The sequence below is a fragment of the Papaver somniferum genome, chromosome 5 (assembly GCF_003573695.1).
Source record: "Papaver somniferum cultivar HN1 chromosome 5, ASM357369v1, whole genome shotgun sequence".
NCBI lineage: Eukaryota > Viridiplantae > Streptophyta > Magnoliopsida > Ranunculales > Papaveraceae > Papaver > Papaver somniferum.
The window spans coordinates 210,145,647-210,167,395 of NC_039362.1; the positions used below are offsets into that span (position 1 = coordinate 210,145,647).

The following is a 21,749-nucleotide window of genomic DNA, read 5'->3' on the forward strand; positions in this document are numbered from 1 at the left end:
TCTATTGACAAATTCATCTAAACGTGCTGTGTAACTTGGTAGCTATTCTATTGATCAAATTATCGAATAAAACCATCTATTATATGTTGATGGTTAAAATAAATCAAATTGTTAATACGGATATTATTTTCCGGAACTTTGGCATTAGATTTGATTTTGCAAAACTAGCCGGGTCAAATACATTTTACTAGGTGGTGCACCCATGCTCTGCATGGGCTCAAATTCATCATTCCAAATTAAAATTAAGAGGCAGTAATAAACATTAGGATCAAACTAATTTTCAATGCTCCGGTGTCCATTTACTTTTTTGAGCTTGGAATAACAGTTTCAGCTTTCAACTGTTTAAGCCATGACCTTGCAAAGGGTTTTACTTTTAAGAACTAAAGAGTTAGCAAGCTAGAAGTTATATGAATGGACAAACAAAGAGTTTCGTAAGTTATGATATTGTAAGTGGTTACAGTGCAATAAATATAGTACTGCAAATGTGAGATTATTAGAGGCTTAAATTGACTTTAAGCACAGATGGGAAGAGAAAAGGGCCTCCCATTGGTCACGCCGAGCAAAATGAACTTGGAAGAGATACCTGACCTGTATAAGCCATATATGAAACCTCTAGATACGCATATTGCTTGATGTACTGTAAAAATATGGTTCATAGTACTGCTTGACGCGCGTCGCACCATATTGATCTGCACAAAGCAATTGCTGTTATAAATGTGTCATACTTGGATTGACGTGATCACTATTAAACATACGTAATATATTATTATTCACAATGTTGGGTAAACCAATAAACATTTTGTTAGAACTACCAATTCATGCTATGATCAATTATATAAGTTTCCATTAACTTACGCTATAAAACCATCAGTTCATAACCTAGAAGTATCTGGATGACCATTTTCTAACTAATCTAGGTTAGTATTTATACGTCTAACCTCAGACATGTTTCCAAAGAAGACATATAGAGATTAACTCGTACATACACTAACCCATTTCAGTTTGGAGCGGTGCTTTCCATGGATTCATTTTCCCGGATTGGAGCATATGTCAAAGAAAAACCTTTTCACTGTTAAACTTCTCCATTTCTTCCCACTGGTTGCTGCTCATTAGCCATAGGAGAAAGGCCACAAACATACACTTGTGGTGCGCAACCTGTTGCATAAAACAAACAAATTGTAAACACCGGATATGATGCCAGAAGGATGCTAATAAATCAACTTTACAGGCTACTCCTTCTGTGAGATTCCTTCAAAGCATGAAGTGTGAAAAAAATACAAAAATCAAAATAGAACAAACAAAAAACAACAAAGCGTAATCTTAGTTAGTTTGCAACCGATAAAAAAAAAAAAAACTTTTTGTTGATTTTCTTGTTTTGTTTCAATTTAAACTGGTATCGATTAACAGTCAATTAACAAATGTTTCAAATAATATAGATCAAAAACCCTACTTTAATATATATCGATACCCAAGCTTTAAATAGTAATCCCTCGACTATCTAAAGAAGAAGAAGAGGAAGTAAATCAACGCCAAAAAAGTAAAGAGGTACAGCATAACATAAGTTGGTGCATACCGTATGACGATATATCCGTTTTGGGCGGTGAAAAGCGATACCTTGAATAAAAAACAATACTTGTTAGCAGCAAAGCAACCAAAAGATATAATCATGAACTCAAGTAACTTGATTATTAAGTAGTAGATGTTGTATAAGCAAAACTAAGATTAAGAAACCCAAATATAACCTAAATCACGTCTGGTGCAGAGAGGTTAACCCTCACCTGCAAAATTAAAACACAAAAAAAATAAAAAATTAGTTGAAGGCATATTGTACTGTTAAAAATCCTCACCCCAAATCAAAATAAATTGAGAAAGGAACAAGCCGTAGGTTACATCTGGTGCGGACTGGTAAACATCCACTTGCAAAAATCCACATATTTATGCATCACCAGGGAGAAACAGAAAAATTTAAGGACTGATGAAGTAAAGAACAAAAAGTCTCAGAAAAATAACAAACAAAAGCATTAATTCGATATGTGTGTGAAGAGAGTTATACCTTTATAGTGCATATTTTGTTCTCTCGCACATCTTCATATCCATGCATTATAATCTGCAATATCAACAATAGAGGACATCAAAATTACGGGTTGCAGAGAAGAAGAAACATGGAGAAGAAAAGATGCGGCATAAAAAGGAAAACGTGAAATAAAAAATTAGGTTTTGCAACAAAAAAAAAAAAAAGTCTAAATCTTTTCAAGTGGGGGCGGGAAAAATGGGGTTGAGAATACCAAAAATTGGTGGTGTGAAATAACCTGAGGTTTGTATTGGTCTAAATATTTTTGGTGGGGCCAGAAGCTCTAAGAAGAGAGCTTGATTCAGCTTTTAACCACAATAGAGGAAAATCACCTGAAATCATATTACTAATAACTCGTCCCGCTTTGGCCTGTGCTACCAGTACCGGCTAATATAACTCGTACGATGTGGATAGTTTTTTTTTTAACTTTTTGTTAGAGGGAGAGCAAATTACGATCCGAAAGAGAGCAAAAATCCTAGCCAACTCGATATATCTTTTAGACTCGGCCTAAAAACTCCTTACCGATCACACAAAAAATTTCGCACGAGTATAAAAAATAAATTTTTAAGAACCCTAGAATTTTTAATAATTTCCGTTATGATTTTTCTTTAAGGATGGATACCGATTACCAACCAATTGATACATAAATCATCAATTTCTTGAAATAGGATAATCTGAAGTGAGAACTACGGTGAGACTCATTTTTCAGATTTTTTCCACTAAGAAACCCACGCCCACAAATTTTCAGGCGCGTATCCATTTTTGGAGAAAAAATTGCTCACACACCCATATTTTCGTAAATTATGCTTCGTTTTTATTTTTCTTCGTTTCTTTCTTTCCTATCTGCAGACGGAGTCTAAAATCTCGATTGAGATGAGAAATTGCAGCAACCAAGTTGGGTTTGTTTGTCAACTGGATTGGGTATATTCAAGGGTTCGTTTGTGATTCGAATCATCTACAGTTGAGGTAATGTTTGAGAGGAAGAAGTTAGGGCCTGATATGTTGATGTAATTGATTGTGAATGGAGATGGAGTTTGGGATATTTCAGCACAGATTCGAATGGGGTTGTTTTGAGAGGAACTAGAGTTGCTGCCATTGATTCATGACTGCAAATGATGGGTAAAATGTGATTTTCGAATGAAACAGAAATTATGAAGCTGGTACTGATTGGTGATGGTTGTACGCAGATTGTGGTTCCGAGATGGAAATGGTTTTTTGACTAATTTTGGTGGAGCTAATCAATTACAGAAAGAGGATCTGAGGCATGAACTGAATTGGGGGTTTTGGCATCGAATGATTGAGAAACAACATTTGCGGCATCAGGTACATGATGGGTAAGATATGTATGATGTGATAGGTCAGTAATTGGTCTGAGTTTGAATTAAAATTCAGGGAGAAAGGAAGGTGTTTCTGCAATGAATGTTGTGATTATGAAAGACAGGGTATGTGCTCAAGATCAACAAGATATGAACATCAAGAGTTGTAGGCAATATGGGTTGAATGATTGAAGGTATGGGACATATTTGGCTTGAATATACAGTGAAAATCAGTCTCAAAAGAGAACTGATTCCATAAGTTTGAATGGTGTCTTGGCAATTATCGTTAACAGACCTGAGGGTTCATTCCATGAGTCCGATTGATGTCCTATTTAATGGAAGGAAGTGGTGATGTTTTTGGTACCTCAAATGAGTTTGTTTTGCTGGTGGAGGAAGTGTTTGGGTTAGTGGCTATTTAATGGAAGGAAGTGGTGATGTTTCTGGACTCATATTGATGTCTTATTTAATGGAAGGAAGTGGTGATGTTTCTGGTACCTCAAATGAGTTTGTTTTGCTGGTGGAGGAAGTGTTTGGGTTAGTGGCTATTTAATGGAATGAAGTGGTGATGTTTCTGGACTCATTCCATGAGTCCGATTGATGTATTATTTAATGGAAGGAAGTGGTGATGAAATGAGAAACAACAACATGGAGTTCTGGCATTTCAATGTTGATTTTACGTCTGCAACAATGGATATGAGGGTATGCTTGTTGTCCGAGATTGAATAGTCTGATTTTTCATGAGATATAGATGGGGAGCTGTGAAGTTGGTGGCTAGTTTTGCATAACATGTTGCTATGACTGCATAACATATCATGCAGTCGAGAAAATATCTGCATAATCTTTCATGCATCAAGAAAAGAGCTGCATAACCTGATATGCATCCAAAAATATGGATGCATAATGCATTATGCATCAATTTTTTTGTATCCACTAAAATCAACCAAAACAGTGGCTACATAACTTGTCATAGATGCATAACTTGTTATGCAGTCGAGAAAATGGATGCATAACCTGATATGCATCCAAAATATTGCTGCATAATGCATTATGCATCGAGAAAATTGTTGCACAATCTTTTATGCATCAAGAAAATAGATGCATAACCTGATATGCATCCATAAATATGGATGCATACTGCATTATGCATCAATTTTTTTTATGTACGCACTAAAATCAACCAAAACAATGGTCACATAACTTGTTATAGAGTTATGCAGTGGAGAAAATGTTTGCATAATTCGTTATGCGTCTGCAGAATGTGTTATGCATCTTTTTTGGTGGCTGCATAATGGTTATGTATCAAATTTTCGAAAATTTTGCCTAAAATGATGACCATCTCCAGTTTTTTCGCGGAAAACAAAAATTTGATATTCTTGTTTATACTCGTTGCGCAGCTCTCTTAAAAAGATTTCCAACGATATAAAATTTGTAAAATTCCAAGGCGCGGATTTTTAGATATATTATATCCAAGTTGCGTTGCCAATTATACCCCTGATGCATAATCCGTCATGCAGACGTTTTTAATAATTTCAGATAATTATGGGTGTCACGGTACCCAAAATTAATTGTGGTCCTGACAATGAGAATATTATTTATTTTGGTTCCCCCCTAATTTTCCCTAATCAGAACTTTCCTAGCCTTATACTCACTGACGGGCCCTCTTTTATTTCATCCAATTAGAACTCTCCTAGCCTGAAGGCATCCATAATCGCTAACCAAAGTAGACTAGTTGCACGGTTCAAAAAAGGTTTTTAATTAGGTTAAGACCGCCTATGGCAGTCCTAAATCAATCGTGGCAGTCCAACTTAACCGTCCAAACCGGACAGTTTAGATTCTATTTTAGATGACCAATGAGGAGCCGATATGTTCACCCTGTGACCCATCTTTGGCCTCGACAAATCACGTAGATCCTATCCTCCAAGTAGCGCTTCGAACCGTTCGCCTAAAGTAGGTTGGTCACTTGGTCACACGGCTTAAAAAGACTTAAATTAGGTTAGCGGCAGTATGCATTAGTCTCAAGAAACTTGGTTTAACCTATGTTTGGTGTGTTACCAGCCATGCACCCAACAAAATATATCAACTTTATCTCTCACCCTAGTTTGCTCAAGTGCGACGCCTGAAAGATTTTCCAAATGTTTTTCTAGGCCATTGTGCAGAAAAATCACGAGCATGCAATTCTAGTCCAAAAGAGTAACATACTTCGTCTCTACCATCATAGAGGCTGCTTCAAGAAGAAGTCTTGAATGATTATCAGTGTTATAGGCTCTAGCATATGCCACATTCTCTAAAATATCAGCACCTTCCAGTCCAAACCAGCAAGCATCAGCAATTCAGCATAATTAACCGATGGTCTATGTTAAGCTAAGATGTCCAAAGATAAGCTTCAAACAATACATGCCATCAATTTTTCAGAAATTTTGTGGCTTGAAAGTTCCTTCAATAATTATTGACCTTGCTTTTCCTTCACCACCCCCTTGATCCAGTGAAAGCTGAGACTAATTCATGTATCACAAATGCATTATCAATTTATTTAATCAGCTGATTGGATTAATCAGCTTTGAAATTTTAAAAAAAAATCTTTATAGACTACTCTCCTTCACCACTGCTTATTACTTCATTTATTTAATCAGCTTAGGGTTCTCTATCCAATTATAACCCTCTCGACGAACTATTTTTTAAAAGAACAATGTACTGGAGATGATTCTTACTTGACAAAATGACCCATAAATTGTGATAAAACTTCTGTTAAATGCTTAACCATGTAAGTTCTTATGAAAATAAAATAAAATAAGAACACTACCTTCTAAAAACTTGTCAAGTCCTCTTGACTTTGTGCATGAAGACAACCTTGATCCTGATGTTATCTGAATGCTCTCTTGCCTTTGTGCATGAAGTTGACTAGCGTAAAACCTTATGGAACACATATCAAAGCAACATCACCTGGTGAAGTGTCGTGAATTTTCCTAGTCATATTATGTTTGGCTAAAGAGACCTTGGTACACATACTAAGTATGCATACCAAAACGTCTGTGCTCGTGAACTCAGGGGAGTATGCGTACTCAGTGTGCATATAGTAGTCCCTGAACTATAACTTCCATGAGGGTGAAAATACCTTAGCATTACAACTCACGAACTGGATGTAGTACACATACCCGGTATGTGTACTACCAGTCGAATATGTTCATATGCATTTGAAAATATTTCTATGATGAATCAAGCATTTGAATAACTCTCTAAAATCTATATTAGATATACATTTGATCTCCGATTAAGTTTTGGTTGATTATCAAGTTGAATCTAAAGTGTTTTAGGTAAATGACGAAAAGGTAATTACGTTCTTATGGCTATCTTTGGTTAACAGTTATTGAGCCTACTCACTGTACATGTTTAGGTACGGTTCATACTTATATAAGATTGTATATTTCATTTGTGTAAAAGTCAAGCTAAACCATCTAACGGTGGATATGATTGCTTATTTTCTAAGCTATCTTAGCTTGAATCTCAAATCAGAATTTGACATAACGGCGAATGTTGTGTGCTTGATTACAAAGCTAACTATGATTAAATCGTAAGAAATCTCTGATATTGAAATTATATATAAAGATAAACTCTTGCATCTGGGAAACTAATCCCGACACTTTCGTATGTCCTAGTTGCAAACTAGAGTCGATTCTCTCTTAAACTAGGTTTCTATATTTTGCTGTGAAAAGTTTACGAATCAAAGACTTCTATTGGGATTCTTGAAGCCAGGTATGACTATTTTATCTTTGATAGTTCGTGTATCCTGATCTTACTTTTCTATCGTTTTGATTTTACCTAGTTTCTGAGTTATCTCGTGTTTATCTCCAATATGTAAGATATAAATAAATTACAAAGTTCTTCGTCTCAGACTTTTTGATTCCGTAATAACTTTTTTTTTATCTATTAGTTAAGTTATTGTGAGGTGAATAATAATCTAGGATGATCTTCGGGAGTCATAAGACCGTATTTTGAGGTTATCTAGACTTTGTCTATTGTTATCGATTTCCTACCTCACCTTGACCTTTGATTTGAACGGAAATCACATATAATCTTATCTGCGGGAGGCTTATTGGTTTAAAGTCTTCAATTGATTTGAAACAATTTTTAGGCTGTAAAAGACGTCAGCTAAGGGAATCAATTGCGTGGAGTTCTACTGGGATTCAATAGACTTAAGGAGCATGACTATAACTGAATTTCTGTGACGATTTAATTCGGTCTCAACTAAATTCCATTCCGAAGTTCTGATGGTAGGATAGTGTCGGTAGAAGCTTAATATAGTTTGGTGTTCAAGTCTGGACGGGGTCCCTGGGTTTTTCTGTATTCTCGGTTTCCTCGTTAACAAAACTTCTGGTGTCTGCAATGTTTATTTTTCCGTATTATGTTATTTATCTTTATAATTGAAATATCACAGGTTGTACGTTAATCAATCAAAGTAGATATATACATCCTTGTTTGTTGGATAAGACTTGATTGATTCTTGGATATTGATTTTTGGAATCGTCCAAGTACTCTCACACATAATTAGGTTCATAGACTTGGTGTTGCGAACACTCTAATTGTGAGAGAAAGAGATATAAAATCTTCATATAATTCCTTGATTGAGATTCATTAAGTTGAACTCTCGAAATTTTATTCGAGTTTAGTCCATACATGGTGCCTAAGAAAAAGTTGGTGGTATATTTTGGTACCCCCACGTTTTCAGTTCTTGGATATTAATCTTTGGTATCGTCCAAGTACTCTCACGGTATAATCAGGTTCATAGACTTATCTTTGTTTACATATCGATTGTGAGAGAAAGAGATATAAACTCTTGATATAATTCATGATTGAGATTCATTAAGTTGTAACTCTCGAAATTATATTTGGGTTTAGTCCTTACAGGTTTCCTATGAAAAAGTTGGTAGTGTATTTTGGTAACCCCGCGTTTAAACTTAAGATAGTGGATTCTATGTTTGGATTCACGTGCGTTGTCCAAATTGGTTGTAGGCGCATGGATACTGAGGATACTAGGTAACTAGGGCTATACTAGTTTACTTGGTCTCAACTGTACAAAGTTGGTAGTGTTTTTGTGTAACGACTTAATTATAAGAGTATTAAAAACTGGACTAGGTTTCGGGGTTTTTCTGCATTTGCAGTTTCCTAGTTAACAAAATCTTGTTGTGTTCTTTTACTTTACTTTCGCATTGTAATTTATTTAAGTTATTTGCGCTTGTACGTTATTCCCAAACACCTGGGTTGATCCCTATAGTTTAAGGTTCAGTTTCAAACTATAAACTATATACCAAGTGTATACCTTGTGGTTGCTATCTTTTGACAGTGTTTTTCTATTAGATCACACAAGGTATATACAATACTTATAAGTTGATATTGAAAAGATTGTGGTGTACTTGCTAACCTCATCGTTTCAAATGGTATCAGAGCAGGAAAACACGAAAAGATCTAACAATATGTGTTTGGTGCGATCCAATCTATAAGACATGAGGCAAAGTAAGATTAAGCGAAATCGAAGATTAATGAAAGACTCAATTAACATATGACAGGAGGTTGTTAAACCACTCTCTAAATCAGAGGTTAAGAACAGTGATAATGGTCCTATCTCATTTAAATCAAGTTCGGAATGCTCTTCTGATATTATCTTGAATGATTCTGAAGGACCTCATGATGAGTTAAAACTAATTATGTAGGCATGTCCAGTGATTCGAACAGAAACCTATTTATAGATGATGCCAGTTTTGTGTGAATATGTTACACTCTAAGTTGAAACAGGCTTGTGAGTGTTGGTCACTAGAGAAAATCACCTAAGTATGTCTTGTGAGAAAGATACTGGAGGTTGATTTAAATCAAAGACTACTTAATGTGAAAGGCGTCGTCAAGATCTCGAAATAATTCTCAACAGGTACAGAATTTTGAAGACAAAGACAATGCTAATATTCCTCGATTGAAATTATTAGAGAAAGATCGTGATATTGCAGCTCTCAACTGGTATCTCCAACATAATTAACTATCAACAAGTTCTATTTGGAACTGGCAACAAGTCTCTTTACATATTCGTTACTCAGCCAACTCTTTATCATCGGCAATGCAAGTCTTTAGCAAAGCAATGTAAAGAACGTTTGGTCATCAATCTGACTGGTCGTGTATTACCTAAACAAGGTATGTAACAAGACTGCCGATGCAATAGCAAGGCATGCTAGAATACATTGTATTAATCGTGGATAGTGGCATGTATCACTTATATATATGTCTGTCTGGCAATATAGGTAGATACTGAATGTAACTTTCACTTCTGTTTAATTTATGCTTAATTTTTGTAAAAGAAAAGAAAAACGTTAATTTTGAGACTATCTGCACGAATGTTGTAATTTTTGAGCCGCGTCCGACTCGCGTTGGACACAGGACGCGACGAGCGTTTGACGCTGACATGACGGGTGCCTGACGCACCCACGTGCGCATCCCTCACATGTCGGGTTTGGACGCACTGATAACTCGGATTTCACGTGTTTTTTTTTTCATTTTCATTTAAACTTCTTCCTTTATTTTAATTATTATTAACTACACGAAGAAAGGCAAACATTTAGATTAATTATTAAACCTATTCTCCCGATAAGAATACGAAATAACTAGCTTAAGGAAATGTAATTGAAACATTAATTAATTACTCAATACAGAATAACCAAACGATCTTTTCTTTTCTGTTGAAAATTATACACAAAAACAACAAAATGTAACATCATTTTCTAATTTTCAGAATGAAACACTTGATTTTACTGTATAAATACATGATTATGTATATATAAATAATATATAAATAAAATATGTGTATACGTGTCCGCATCCTAATTTTTTAAGAATTATATCGCTTCCGTGTCGTGTCCGCGTCTGCGTCTAAGTTGTTGGACAAAAAAAAAAGGCAAAACAAGGGACATTTATATAACTAGATGTGCGCCCGTGCGCTGCACGGGATCAATTAAGTTGTCCCAAATTATTCAACTTAGTTGTCCCAGATTATTCGACTTAAAGCAATTTTTCACTTCTTTTAAGATTACCCCTAATTACGGTGCCTTGTGCCCGTGGATATTCAGAATTTTTTCACCAACCCCAATGGTTCTTGGTCATTTCAATCTTGTTGAGGCCACGCCGTCCACAGCCTCTAGGTGGAGCCTTGAATGTCCATAACGAATGTGCCACAGACAACAGTAAGAAATTTGGGATTTGAGGCTATGTCATTCGGTGGAACACTCAACCTCACGACGTACCTACACTAAAGCAGCTAAAACCATAAAGGAAGCATTGAGTAAACACCTAGCTATTTTGACCAAAAAAAAATATTCTTTGTTAGCTTCTCTAGATGAAGCTGGAAAAAAAGCAGTTTGGTAGCATCAGAACTTAAAAATGTTCAAGTTAACACAAAAACAACATAGGATCGAGAACATTAGCTTAATCATAAAATATACGATGATAAAATTGTCTCAAATGATTAGCCTAATGATGGCATGAAATTCAACTGCGCAGGTTTCAAAAAGAAGAAAACTGTAAACATCAACAACATATTATTGGACTTTCTCAATCCTCCCTTCTCTGGACCCTTGCTAAACCTATGCCTGCTGCCGCTTTCTGAAAACATCTATGTCATTCATGCCAGCACTATTGAACTGTCAACAAAGATTAACCTTGGGTTCTACTCAAGCAAGCATATATTCAATTGGACAACGCTGAAAACAATATAACAGCAAGCCAGCGGCCAATGCCTTCAAAAGAGGGTGTATTGTAATCGTTTTTACCTGACAGGGTTTGCTGTTTGAGTTTTAGTTAGGTTGTTTATCCACTCTTCAATAAAAATTGTAAAATCGTACCTGCGGGATAAATCAAAACAAATCAGTGACAGTATAAAGTTAGTAATCATCATAACTAATATTGTGAGATTGCTTCAAATAAAGAAAAAAGAAAAGAAAAAAAAACTAATGTTGTGGGAAAGAAGCAGAGAGAATAAAAATATGGAGAAGAAAAGGGGAGGAAAAGCTCGGGAAGGAAAAGAAAAAAAAATACAATAGAGCAGTTGAAAAGAGATTGAGATTACGGTTGTGAAAACTACAGTAGGGTTTTCAAACAAAAATTCTACACCCACAATATGTCAAGTAGGGCCAGAAGCTCTAAGAAGCTTTGTTCAGCGCGAAGAAAAAGAGAGAATAAGAACAAAGAAAGGGAGAAGCGGGGAGACGATAAAAAAGAATTGTGAAAATAGCATATGCTTATACATAAATATCGGGATGCTACCGGATGAAGTATTAGTGGTGTGAATAAACGGGATGATTTTATTAACTGAAATATATTCTTGTGGGGCCAGAAGCTCTCAGAAGAGAGCTTTGTTCAGCTTTTAACCATGCGAGTGGAAAATCACCTGAACTCATATTATTAATTATCACCATTGCTTTACTCCCGTTTAATATGTATTTTTTTTTTGATGTTTTAAGATGGGATAGTCTGAGTTGCCGAGCCTATGAAGGGACTCGGCCTCCACAACTTAAATCAATCCAAGGTTTTATTACCATAAAAAAAATGTAGAAAAGGTCAAACTTAATATTTTGGTCAATACTTGTTGACTAGTCATCCGGATTATGTTTGATAGATAGGTAGCCAAATTAAAGTTTTATATGCGCATGGTACACAAATCTGACGAACTAAACATCACAGCTCTGATTCTTAGTGCACATGAACACGATGAGTGAAAGATCACCTCAGAAGCGAACTATCGCAATTCTGACCAAGCCCCGCTGTAAAAATTGAGATAATCAAGCAAATGACAAAAAAATTACTTCTGAAAAATCAGTGGGAAAAGCGAACTCCAGCAACACTTTCAATCACCAGTACACCTTTTATTGGTAAAAAATGTCCCTAGTGATCTACAAATTAGGGATGAATCCCTGCTGAAATTTATACAAAAGTACAAACTATTGAATATTTTAGATATTGAAGTACAATTCTACAGTCTGCGCATCATACTAGACTACAAGAGAGACACTGATTTCGCTATAGCTTTCTTTCTTCCTACATGAACAACTTCTGTTTGAGATCCAAACCTAAGCCATTGTAACTATCTTTATTTGGGATCAAAAGTCGTAAATGTATATCTTCTGTAAATGTCTTACCAGTATAAGAGCAATGTTTATTCTTCCGGCAAGTAAGTGCTTGTACATACTTGACTGGCAAGTGAAGAATGAGAAGTACTGTCTTTCTTACTCGCTCAGTTTTCTCCAGTACCCTTCATCTCCACACGAGCAGATTCCATCTTTGAAATTGTGGAATTGCTCAGTATCTCGAACTGTTATCTCCCGGCGAACAATCTTAGATATGAACTTCATTGTATTATGACAGCTTCCACACATATAAGGGTTCTTTGTCACACGAATGGGCATACCTGGAACAGTGTTAATAAGTGTGAACCCAACAGCCAGCCTCTCACTGTGCCCACAAAAGATATCTGCTCTCGAAGTCTCAGGTTTATCTACTAAACTAGCACTACCAAGAATTTCAGAACCTGCTTTCTTCATTCTTTCATCCAGACCTTCTAAAACTCCCTTTATCTCCTTAATCTGGGGATGAGATTCGTCCCCGCTTAGAAAAGCGTGGACACTTCCTTTAACCTGCATCCAACTGCAACCAGGATCAACAGTTAACCCATTCTCGCTCATTATCTTTCTCACGCTAGCAACTCCATACCACCTCCCAACAGCAGAATAAAGATTACACAAAAGTAAATAGTACCCAACACTTTCTGAGTCCATTTCAAAAATGTATTTTGCTGCAAGTTCTCCAAGATCAACACTTTAGATTTGGGGTAATGGCATATAGGTTTTTCATGATGTTAAAATACTCCCGACCTTCATTTACCATCCCCGATTTTCTGCATGCACATAAGAGAGCAATGAAAGTAACTTCATCAGGATTAACCCCTTCAACTGTCATTCTACGGAAAAGATCAGATGCCTGTTTTCCCGGTCCTCGTTTGGCAAATCCCGTTAACAATGATATTCCAAGAAGAAACATCTTTTTCTTCATACATTTCAAACTGAACCCAAGCATAATCCATCTTTCCACATCTTACATACATATCTATAAGTGAGTTTGGTAAGAATTTGTCGAGATCCAAACCACTCCTTAAAACATGAGCATGAATTTCTTTTCCACACATCAAAGCTCCTAGGTTACCGCAGGTAGAAAGAACAGCATCTAGTGTGACTAAATTGAGCTTTAAACTTGACTTCATCTGCAGAAATAATGTTAAAGCTTCGAGACTGCGGTTATTAATTCTTAACCCAAAAATCATAGAAGTCCCAAGATATAACATTCTTTTCTGGTATTTGTTTGAAGACTTCCAGTGCCTTATCAACTAACCTACATTTTGAATACGTTTCAATAAGGGTGTTCTCACTATAGTATACTGAATAAACCTTGTTCTGTTAGCAAGTTTGTGAAGCTTAATACCTGTATCAAGAAGTCCTAAAGAGGAACATGCAGATAGAACACTGGCAATTGTGATCTCATCAGGATTCACACCCTCGACCACCATTTGTTTGTAACTTTCTACAGCTTTGTTCGCCAATTCATTCTTCTCATAACCACAAATCATCGCTGTGCATCACATAACCATGAATTGCACTCCCTAATTTCAAGACTTTGCATCATCAAAAACAAATTCAATCCCTCTAAAAACTCTTCATTCTCAAAATACCCTGAAATCATTGCATTCCAAGTAATTCTATCCTTTTTACGCATCTTATCGAACAACAACCTCGCACTATAAACATCTCCACATTTCACATACATAGTAATCAAAGCATTAATAACATCGATATGAGATTCAAACCCAAATCTAACAACATGAACATGAACTTCCCTTCCTCTACACAAATCTTGAATACCACCACAAGTCCTCAAAACACAAGGAAAAGTATAGACATCAGGTTTAATCCCTACCCGTAACATCCTATGATACAAATTCAACGCTTTATCAAAAAACCCAGACTTTGCATATCCATCCAATATAACATTCCATGAAAAAATATCCCTTTCACTCGTTTTACCAAACACAAACCATGCATCAACTAAATTATCAAATCTTACAAGCATAAAAGTGCTAGGTAAGCACATGGGAACACAAAGAGAAGCAAACATAAAACAAAAGAAAGATAGCTTTAAAGTGCAAATGCTCCCAACCGAAAGCAAAACCAGACAATGAGCAATCTCGGAAAAGTAAGTGGAAATGCACAGCTTTTGACATTCAGAAGTAACTTGGAAACATATATTCAATATAGAAATGCGACTAAATTGCAAAAGAGGGACAACATCTGATCACACTGCTGGAAGGTTTTCTTATGTTCCAGAGGCATTTGTTCATCAGCTTTGTAGAATGGTACACAGCTTTCAAGACATTACAATGTATTAACAATCACGAGCACGGGCCGCTGAAGCTAGTGGGTTCCTGGACATGTTCTTCTAATTCATACTGCAGACAAAACATGTTCCTCTACCTCATGCTTGTGACTTGTGCTGCATAAATTTCACCAACAGCTGGTCAGTGCCATGTCTTGTTCTAAGACTCTAAGTTTGGTTTTATCTAAGTGGTTACTTCCAAATGAAATATTTTCAAAATGTTACCCACATCACGTGCCTAAAGTTTTGGTCCTAACTATTACTTAATCTAATAATATCAACTATTACTTAATCTAATAATATCTGTACTCTCACTTTTTCTCATGATGCAGTTATAAATCATATTATTAATGTTACAGTTATGGAACTGTTTCTTCATTCAGAGACGTAATTCGATGTTTTAGTCCAAGGTGACACTAGTTGTACTGTGTAATAGATAAAACACCAGATTGTATTAAACTAAAATTCTAGAAGTTTCCAAATCTGTCAGTTGACATTTCCATAAAAGATAGCTAAATAGCTATTGCTCCGCAGTATTTGTATGCAGAGCACCGTTTCTTCCATTATAGAAAACTGGTACTATCAGATTTATCTACTAAAATTTCGTGTTTTTTTTGGTGTTGTTCTTTGTTTTTATCAGACAATAAAATAAATTAGATCAAAGAACTTTCTGACGCATGTTCAATATAATTACTTTCATCTGCAAAGTACCAGCACTCCTTATTTCTTACTTCTTAGCAATGTACCATACCAAAGAAATAAAGTCGACAAGTAACATACAAACTCAATATTGTGCTCGAAAGCCTCTCAATCTTGGATAACAGTGATCTTAGTGGTTCTACCAGCTCTATTTTGTAGGTTTTGAGCTGTGAAAACTTTATTCCTATTTAGTCCAAAGTGTGTCAGGGTCCTAGTGTGTCAAGTAGTAATGCTTTTTGTGTCATTGTATATTGTTCTATGTTTTGTTTCATTGACGTAGCTATATACTCCTGCACCTAATCTATCAAGTATCAAGCTTTTAATCTCATCTCTCTCATGCCGCAGTTCTCAATGATAACTTATCATATTGCTCTATCATCTTTGACTCATTAGTTTCGACAATCACTAGCAGTCACTAGTTAAGAATTGAACCAAGTAGAGTATCGACAAAGCTACAACTGAAATTCAAACAATCAATGATGCCTCATTCGTGTAAGAAATGTAAGAAAAAGGCAACCCATAAGTCAAACTAGATGATATGAAGAGAGCATTTTCATTACAAATTCACAGCTAGATAATACCACCTCAAGTCTAGTTACAAAAACACTTTTCAAAACAAACCCATAATAGCTAATGACGGAGTCTGTCTCCATATGAATCTAATCTATATATACAAAGGGTTTATTTCATTTCTTCATAATAACCTAGAGAAGCAATGTAACAACTACCGAAATGATTATTTCATTTCTCCATAAGGGTTTATTTGATTTACTCATAATGATAGTGATGAGATGATTCATTCCCATTTGTAAAACAGCGTAACTACCACTATATAATATAAACATTTGTAAATAGTGAATAACCCAATACACATTTTGAAGCGTACCAATCTTCTTGTCCAATGCAGCAATCTTTTGTTTTTTCTTCTCTATCAATTTCCTACTCCACCCATCTCTATCATGCTCCAATATGTCAAGTATTTCAGCCTCCAATTCATTGCTTTCAACTATCACCTATCAACAACAAGAAACAAAGAAGAAAATTTATGAATCTAAAACTCAAATTCAGAATCAAACAGTACCTCGTATGAGAAGACTCAAAATTCCTAGTCAAAATTTGTTTGGGATGATAATGAAAAGCATCAAAAGACCCAAAAGAACATTACAAAGACCAAAACCTAACGCTATACTGCCAAGAGTAACCCATGATGGTGTATGAGAAGACACAAATTCAATGAATTGGAGATCGTCGGAAGCATACGACGACATTGATGATGATATAAGGGTTTTATACCTTCTCTTCAAGAAAGAAGAAAAAGATTCATTGAGGGACTGATTTTAGGGTTCGAAGTGACTCTAGAGAGCCCTAGAGTGAAGTAGGAGGAGACCAAAAAAACGAAAAGAACTAGGAGTGGTGTAAATACGGGGTAGTGCATTTCATCGTATTAAGTTGCTCCGACTCTTTACCTTGTACCATGTGTTGTATGAAATTTTTGCCCACTACAGTTTGCTATTTTCTCGAGGGTTGTTCGGAGAAAGATCCTTCCTTTGTCTTGTTTTTGCATATTAAAGCCATACGGATTATGTTTCATAAAACCATGAACTATTGAACTACAGATAGGTAGCAAATTAAAGTATTATGGACATGCTATATAAGTCTGACGATCTAAATATCACAGCTCTGATTTAGTGCACGGTTGATAAACACGATGAGAGAAATTGTTGGCAATTTTGTGTAAGAATTGTAATAAAACAAACGGAGAAGAAGATAAATGCAAACCTAATTCAATGAAGAATCATGATGCTTTAAATACCTCTTCAATTAAGAGTCATGATGCTAGCAAGATTTTTCCAAGGATTGCGTCTTTTGAATTCCTAATTGAATTCCCTTCACGTTTTCGGTTTTAAATTTTGTTTACTTTCAAACGTGAAACTAAAACTGATTTGACTTAACTAACAGGCTAAATTAAAATTAAGCCCAAACCACTATGTACAACCCAAATCCAAACAGGTACTAGACTAAGGATTTTCTATTCATATACATACGGAATTGTACTCAGTTTTCCAACAAAGATCACCTAAGAAGCGAACTATCACACAAATCCGAGCTCGGCTTTCTATGAAGTGTTTAAAATACAAGCACTTGAAGCCCAGCTGTAAAAGTTGAGATAATCAAACAAATCACAAGAAAAGATTGAAAAATCCTGTGGGAAAAGCGAACTCCAGCAACACTTTCAATCACCAGCAATACACCTTATATTGGTAAAAAAATGTCCCTAGTGATCTACAAATCAGGGATGAATCCCTGCCCAAATTTATACAAAAGTACAAACTATTGAATATTTTAGTTGTAGAAGTACAATTCTACAAGAAAAACACTAATTTTGTTATAACTTTCTTTCTTCCTACTTGAACAACTTCTGTTTGAGATCCAAAAGTCGTAAATGTATAGCTTTTGTAAATGTCTTACCAGTAAAAGAGCAATGTTTTTTCTTCCTGCAAGTAAGTGCTTGTACATACTTAACTGGCAAGTGAAAAATGAGAAGTACCGTCTTTCTTACTCTCTCAGTTTTCTCCAATACCCTTCATCTCCACACGAGCAGATTCCATCTTTGAAATTGTGGAACTGCTCAGTATCTCTGACTGTTATCTCTCGGCGAACAATCTTAGAAATGAACTTCATTGTATTATGACAGCTTCCACACATATATAGGTTCTTTGTCACACGAATGGGCATACCTGGAACAGTGTTAATCAGTGCAAACCCAACAGCCAGTCTCTCGCTGTGCCCACAAAAGATATCTGCTCTCGAAGTCTCAGTTTTTTCTATTATACTAGCACTACCAAGAATTTCAGAACCTGCTTTCTTCATTCTTTCATCCAGACCTTCTAAAACTCCCTTTATCTCCTTGATCTGGGGATGAGATTCGTCCCCGCTTAGAAAAGCGTGGACACTTCCTTTAACCTCCACCCAGCTGCAACCAGGATCAACAGTTAACCCGTTCTCGCTCATTATCTTTCTCACACTAGCAACTCCATACCACCTCCCAACGGCAGAATAAAGATTACACAGAAGTAAATAATACCCAACACTTTCTGAGTCCATCTCGAAGATGTATTTTGCTGCAAGTTCTCCAAGTTCGACGTTCTTGTGGATCTTGCAAGCATTTAACAGTGCTCCCCATACAGCAGGATCAGGCTTCAGAGGCATATTTTCTATAAACTCAAGAGCCTCCTGTAGAAAACCTGCACGACCAAGTAGATCTACCATACATGCATAGTGCTTTAGATTTGGGGTAATGGCATATAGGTTTTTAATGATGTCAAAATACTCCCGACCTTCATTTACCATCCCCGATTTACTGCACGCACATAACAGAGAAATGAAAGTAACTTCATCAGGATTAACCCCTTCAACTGTCATTCTACGGAAAAGATCAGATGCCTGTTTTCCCTGTCCTCGTTCGGCAAATCCTGTTAACATGATATTCCAAGAAGAAACATCTTTTTCTTCATACATTTCAAACTGAACCCAAGCATAATCCATCTTTCCACATCTTACATACATATCTATAAGTGAGTTTGGTAAGAATCTGACGAGATCCAAACCACTCCTTAAAACATGGGCATGAATTTCTTTTCCACACATCAAAGCTCCTAGGTTAGCGCAGGTAGAAAGAACAGCAACTAGTGTGACTAAATTGGGCTTTAAACTTGACTTCATCTGCCGAAATAATGTTAAAGCTTCGAGACTGCGGTTATTAATTCTTAACCCAAAAATCATAGAAGTCCAAGATATAACATTCTTTTCTGGTATTTGTTTGAAGACTTCCAGTGCCTTATCAACTAACCTACATTTTGAATACATTTCAATAAGGGTGTTTCTCACTATAGTATACTGAATCAGCCTTGTACGGTTAGCAAGTTTGTGAAGCTTAATACCTGTATCAAGAAGTCCTAAAGAGGAACATGCAGATAGAACACTGGCAATCGTGATCTCATCAGGATTCACACCCTCGACCACCATTTGTTTGTAACTTTCTACAGCTTTGTTCGGCAATTCATTCTTCTCGTAACCACATATTATCGCTGTCCATGACACAACATCTTTTACTTTCATTCTACAAAACAAATTCTCAGCTTCCACCAAACTCCCAATACTACAATGCATTTGAATCAACGCATTATTCACCGAAACGTCAATACAGAACCCCGTTTTGATCACATAACCATGAATTGCACTCCCCAATTTCTCATCACCGAGAAGCTCAGAAGCAGATATCACACTAGTCATAGTCATCAAATCTGGCTGAATTTCAAGACTTTGCATCTTCAAAAACAATTTCAATCCCTCTAAAAACTCTTCATTCTCAAAATACCCTGAAATCATTGCATTCCAAGAAATTCTATCCTTTTTACGCATCTTATCGAACAACAACCTCGCACTATAAACATCTCCACATTTCACATACATAGTAATCAAAGCATTAATAACATCTACATGAGATTCAAACCCGAACCTAACAACATGAACATGAATTTCCTTTCCGCGACTCAAATCTTGAATACCACCACAAGTCCTCAAAACACAAGGAAAAGTATAAACATCTGGTTTAATCCCTACCCATAACATCCTATGATACAAATTCAATGCTTCATCAAAAAACCCAGACTTTGCATATCCACCCAATATAACATTCCATGAAAAGATATCCCTTTCACTCATTTTACCAAACACAAACCATGCATCAAGTAAATTATCAAACCTTACAAACATACTTAACAGAGCATTACCCAATCGAATGCTCAAATGGGTCATTGATTTTGCAATTCTTGAGTAAACCCGGTTTCCTTCTTCCACAGCTCGTTTCCATTCGCAGAGTCTTAACACTGAAATGTAAGTTTCTTCTTCTACAGAAACCCGGATTTCTTCCATGGTATTCAAGCATTGTAGAGCTTGTTCTAAGTTTCCTTGAAGACATAGTTGAGAAATTTCAGAGTTTAAGTTTGTGTTATCTTCAATGGAGTTTGATTGAAAAGCAGAGATTTCTTGGGTTCTTTTGAAGGAAATTTGGAAATTTGTTGTGTTTGGAGCAAATTTTAGTGATTTTGGTAAGTGGGTTTTAGGTTTGTGAGGATGGATAAGCTCTGTTGGAAGAGGGTTTGCTGGGGTTTTAGCAGAGACCGCCATTTTAGTAAAGGAATGAGCATTGTTGTCTGACGAGGGTTTTAGCTTAAACCGTTAGAAGATAAAGTTATTACATTATGAGGTTTATAATCAAAAGTTAATTAGAGATTGATTGCGGGTTTAAGGTTTACTATCTACACCCATCCCTTTTTTTTGTTACCCCTTAATATATTGACAACTTGCTTTTGTTTCGGGGTATATGATTTTTTATTTTTATTTTTGGTACACAAAGACAAAAAAGGGAAAGGCAAACTAGGAATAGCTATGTTAGCCGGTACATCTGAATTCATCCATCTATTCTGGACTTTGTGGGAGAGAGCAACACCAGCCAGTGAATGGGCTGTAGAATTCGCCAGTTTTGGTACGTACTCAAAAGTACTATTGCTGATGTTGTTCCGTAATCTTTTCACGTCATCTTTGATCTTCCAGATTCTCCAAAGAGGATTAGTAGTCTTCTCATTTATAACATTAACTATGATTTCATTATCCCCTTCAATGATGATAGAGGTTAAGTTCATTGTGGATGCTAATTCAGTAGCTAACAAGAACCCATCTGCTTCAGCGTATACAACACTATCAGAATTTTCCAAGTCTTGTGGCTGCGCCCAAGCAATTCTCATTATTGTCTCTAACAATTGCAACACAAGCATAAACTCCTTCTTTCCATGCTGCATCCACATTGATCTTTACGAAAGGATGTTTGTGTGTGCGTGTGTGTGGGTGGTGTGGTGTGGTGTGGTGGGGGGGGGGGGGGGGGGGGGGGTTGTTCCATGTAGTCATAATCTTACTTTTAGCCGCATTGGTAACTTCACTCTCAGCATTAAGATTGTCATCCACATTAAAATTATAAAAGAGATTAAACCAGTAGGCTTCCATGTTGAGAGTACCGTGCACTACAATAGTTCTTCTTTCAAAGACTTTGGTGTTCCTCGTTTTCCATATGACCCATATGATGGACATCCCTAAAGATATAGTATATTCATTGTCACCATTGAGTAACCAACTTTGAATTAACTGCGGAAGAG

General features: G+C 36.1%; 1 protein-coding gene, 1 long non-coding RNA gene and 1 pseudogene across 2 annotated transcripts; all 3 read right to left on the minus strand.

The window, feature by feature from the left end:
• Nucleotides 1–12,529: 12,529 nt before the first annotated feature.
• Nucleotides 12,530–14,035, minus strand: LOC113280679 (annotated as a pseudogene).
• A 2,022-nt stretch (nucleotides 14,036–16,057) lies between these two features.
• On the minus strand, nucleotides 16,058–16,953 carry LOC113284505. Its single transcript, XR_003328200.1, has 2 exons — nucleotides 16,831–16,953; nucleotides 16,058–16,550 (listed from the first exon to the last, which is right to left on the minus strand). It is a non-coding gene; the product is annotated as an uncharacterized LOC113284505 (long non-coding RNA).
• Nucleotides 16,954–17,750: 797 nt separating this feature from the next.
• LOC113284507 (pentatricopeptide repeat-containing protein At1g15510, chloroplastic-like) lies at nucleotides 17,751–20,764 on the minus strand. Its single transcript, XM_026533994.1, has one exon. The coding sequence runs from the start codon at nucleotides 20,725–20,727 to the stop codon at nucleotides 18,094–18,096; it is 2,634 nt and encodes an 877-aa protein (XP_026389779.1). The 5' UTR covers nucleotides 20,728–20,764; the 3' UTR covers nucleotides 17,751–18,093.
• Nucleotides 20,765–21,749: the final 985 nt, after the last annotated feature.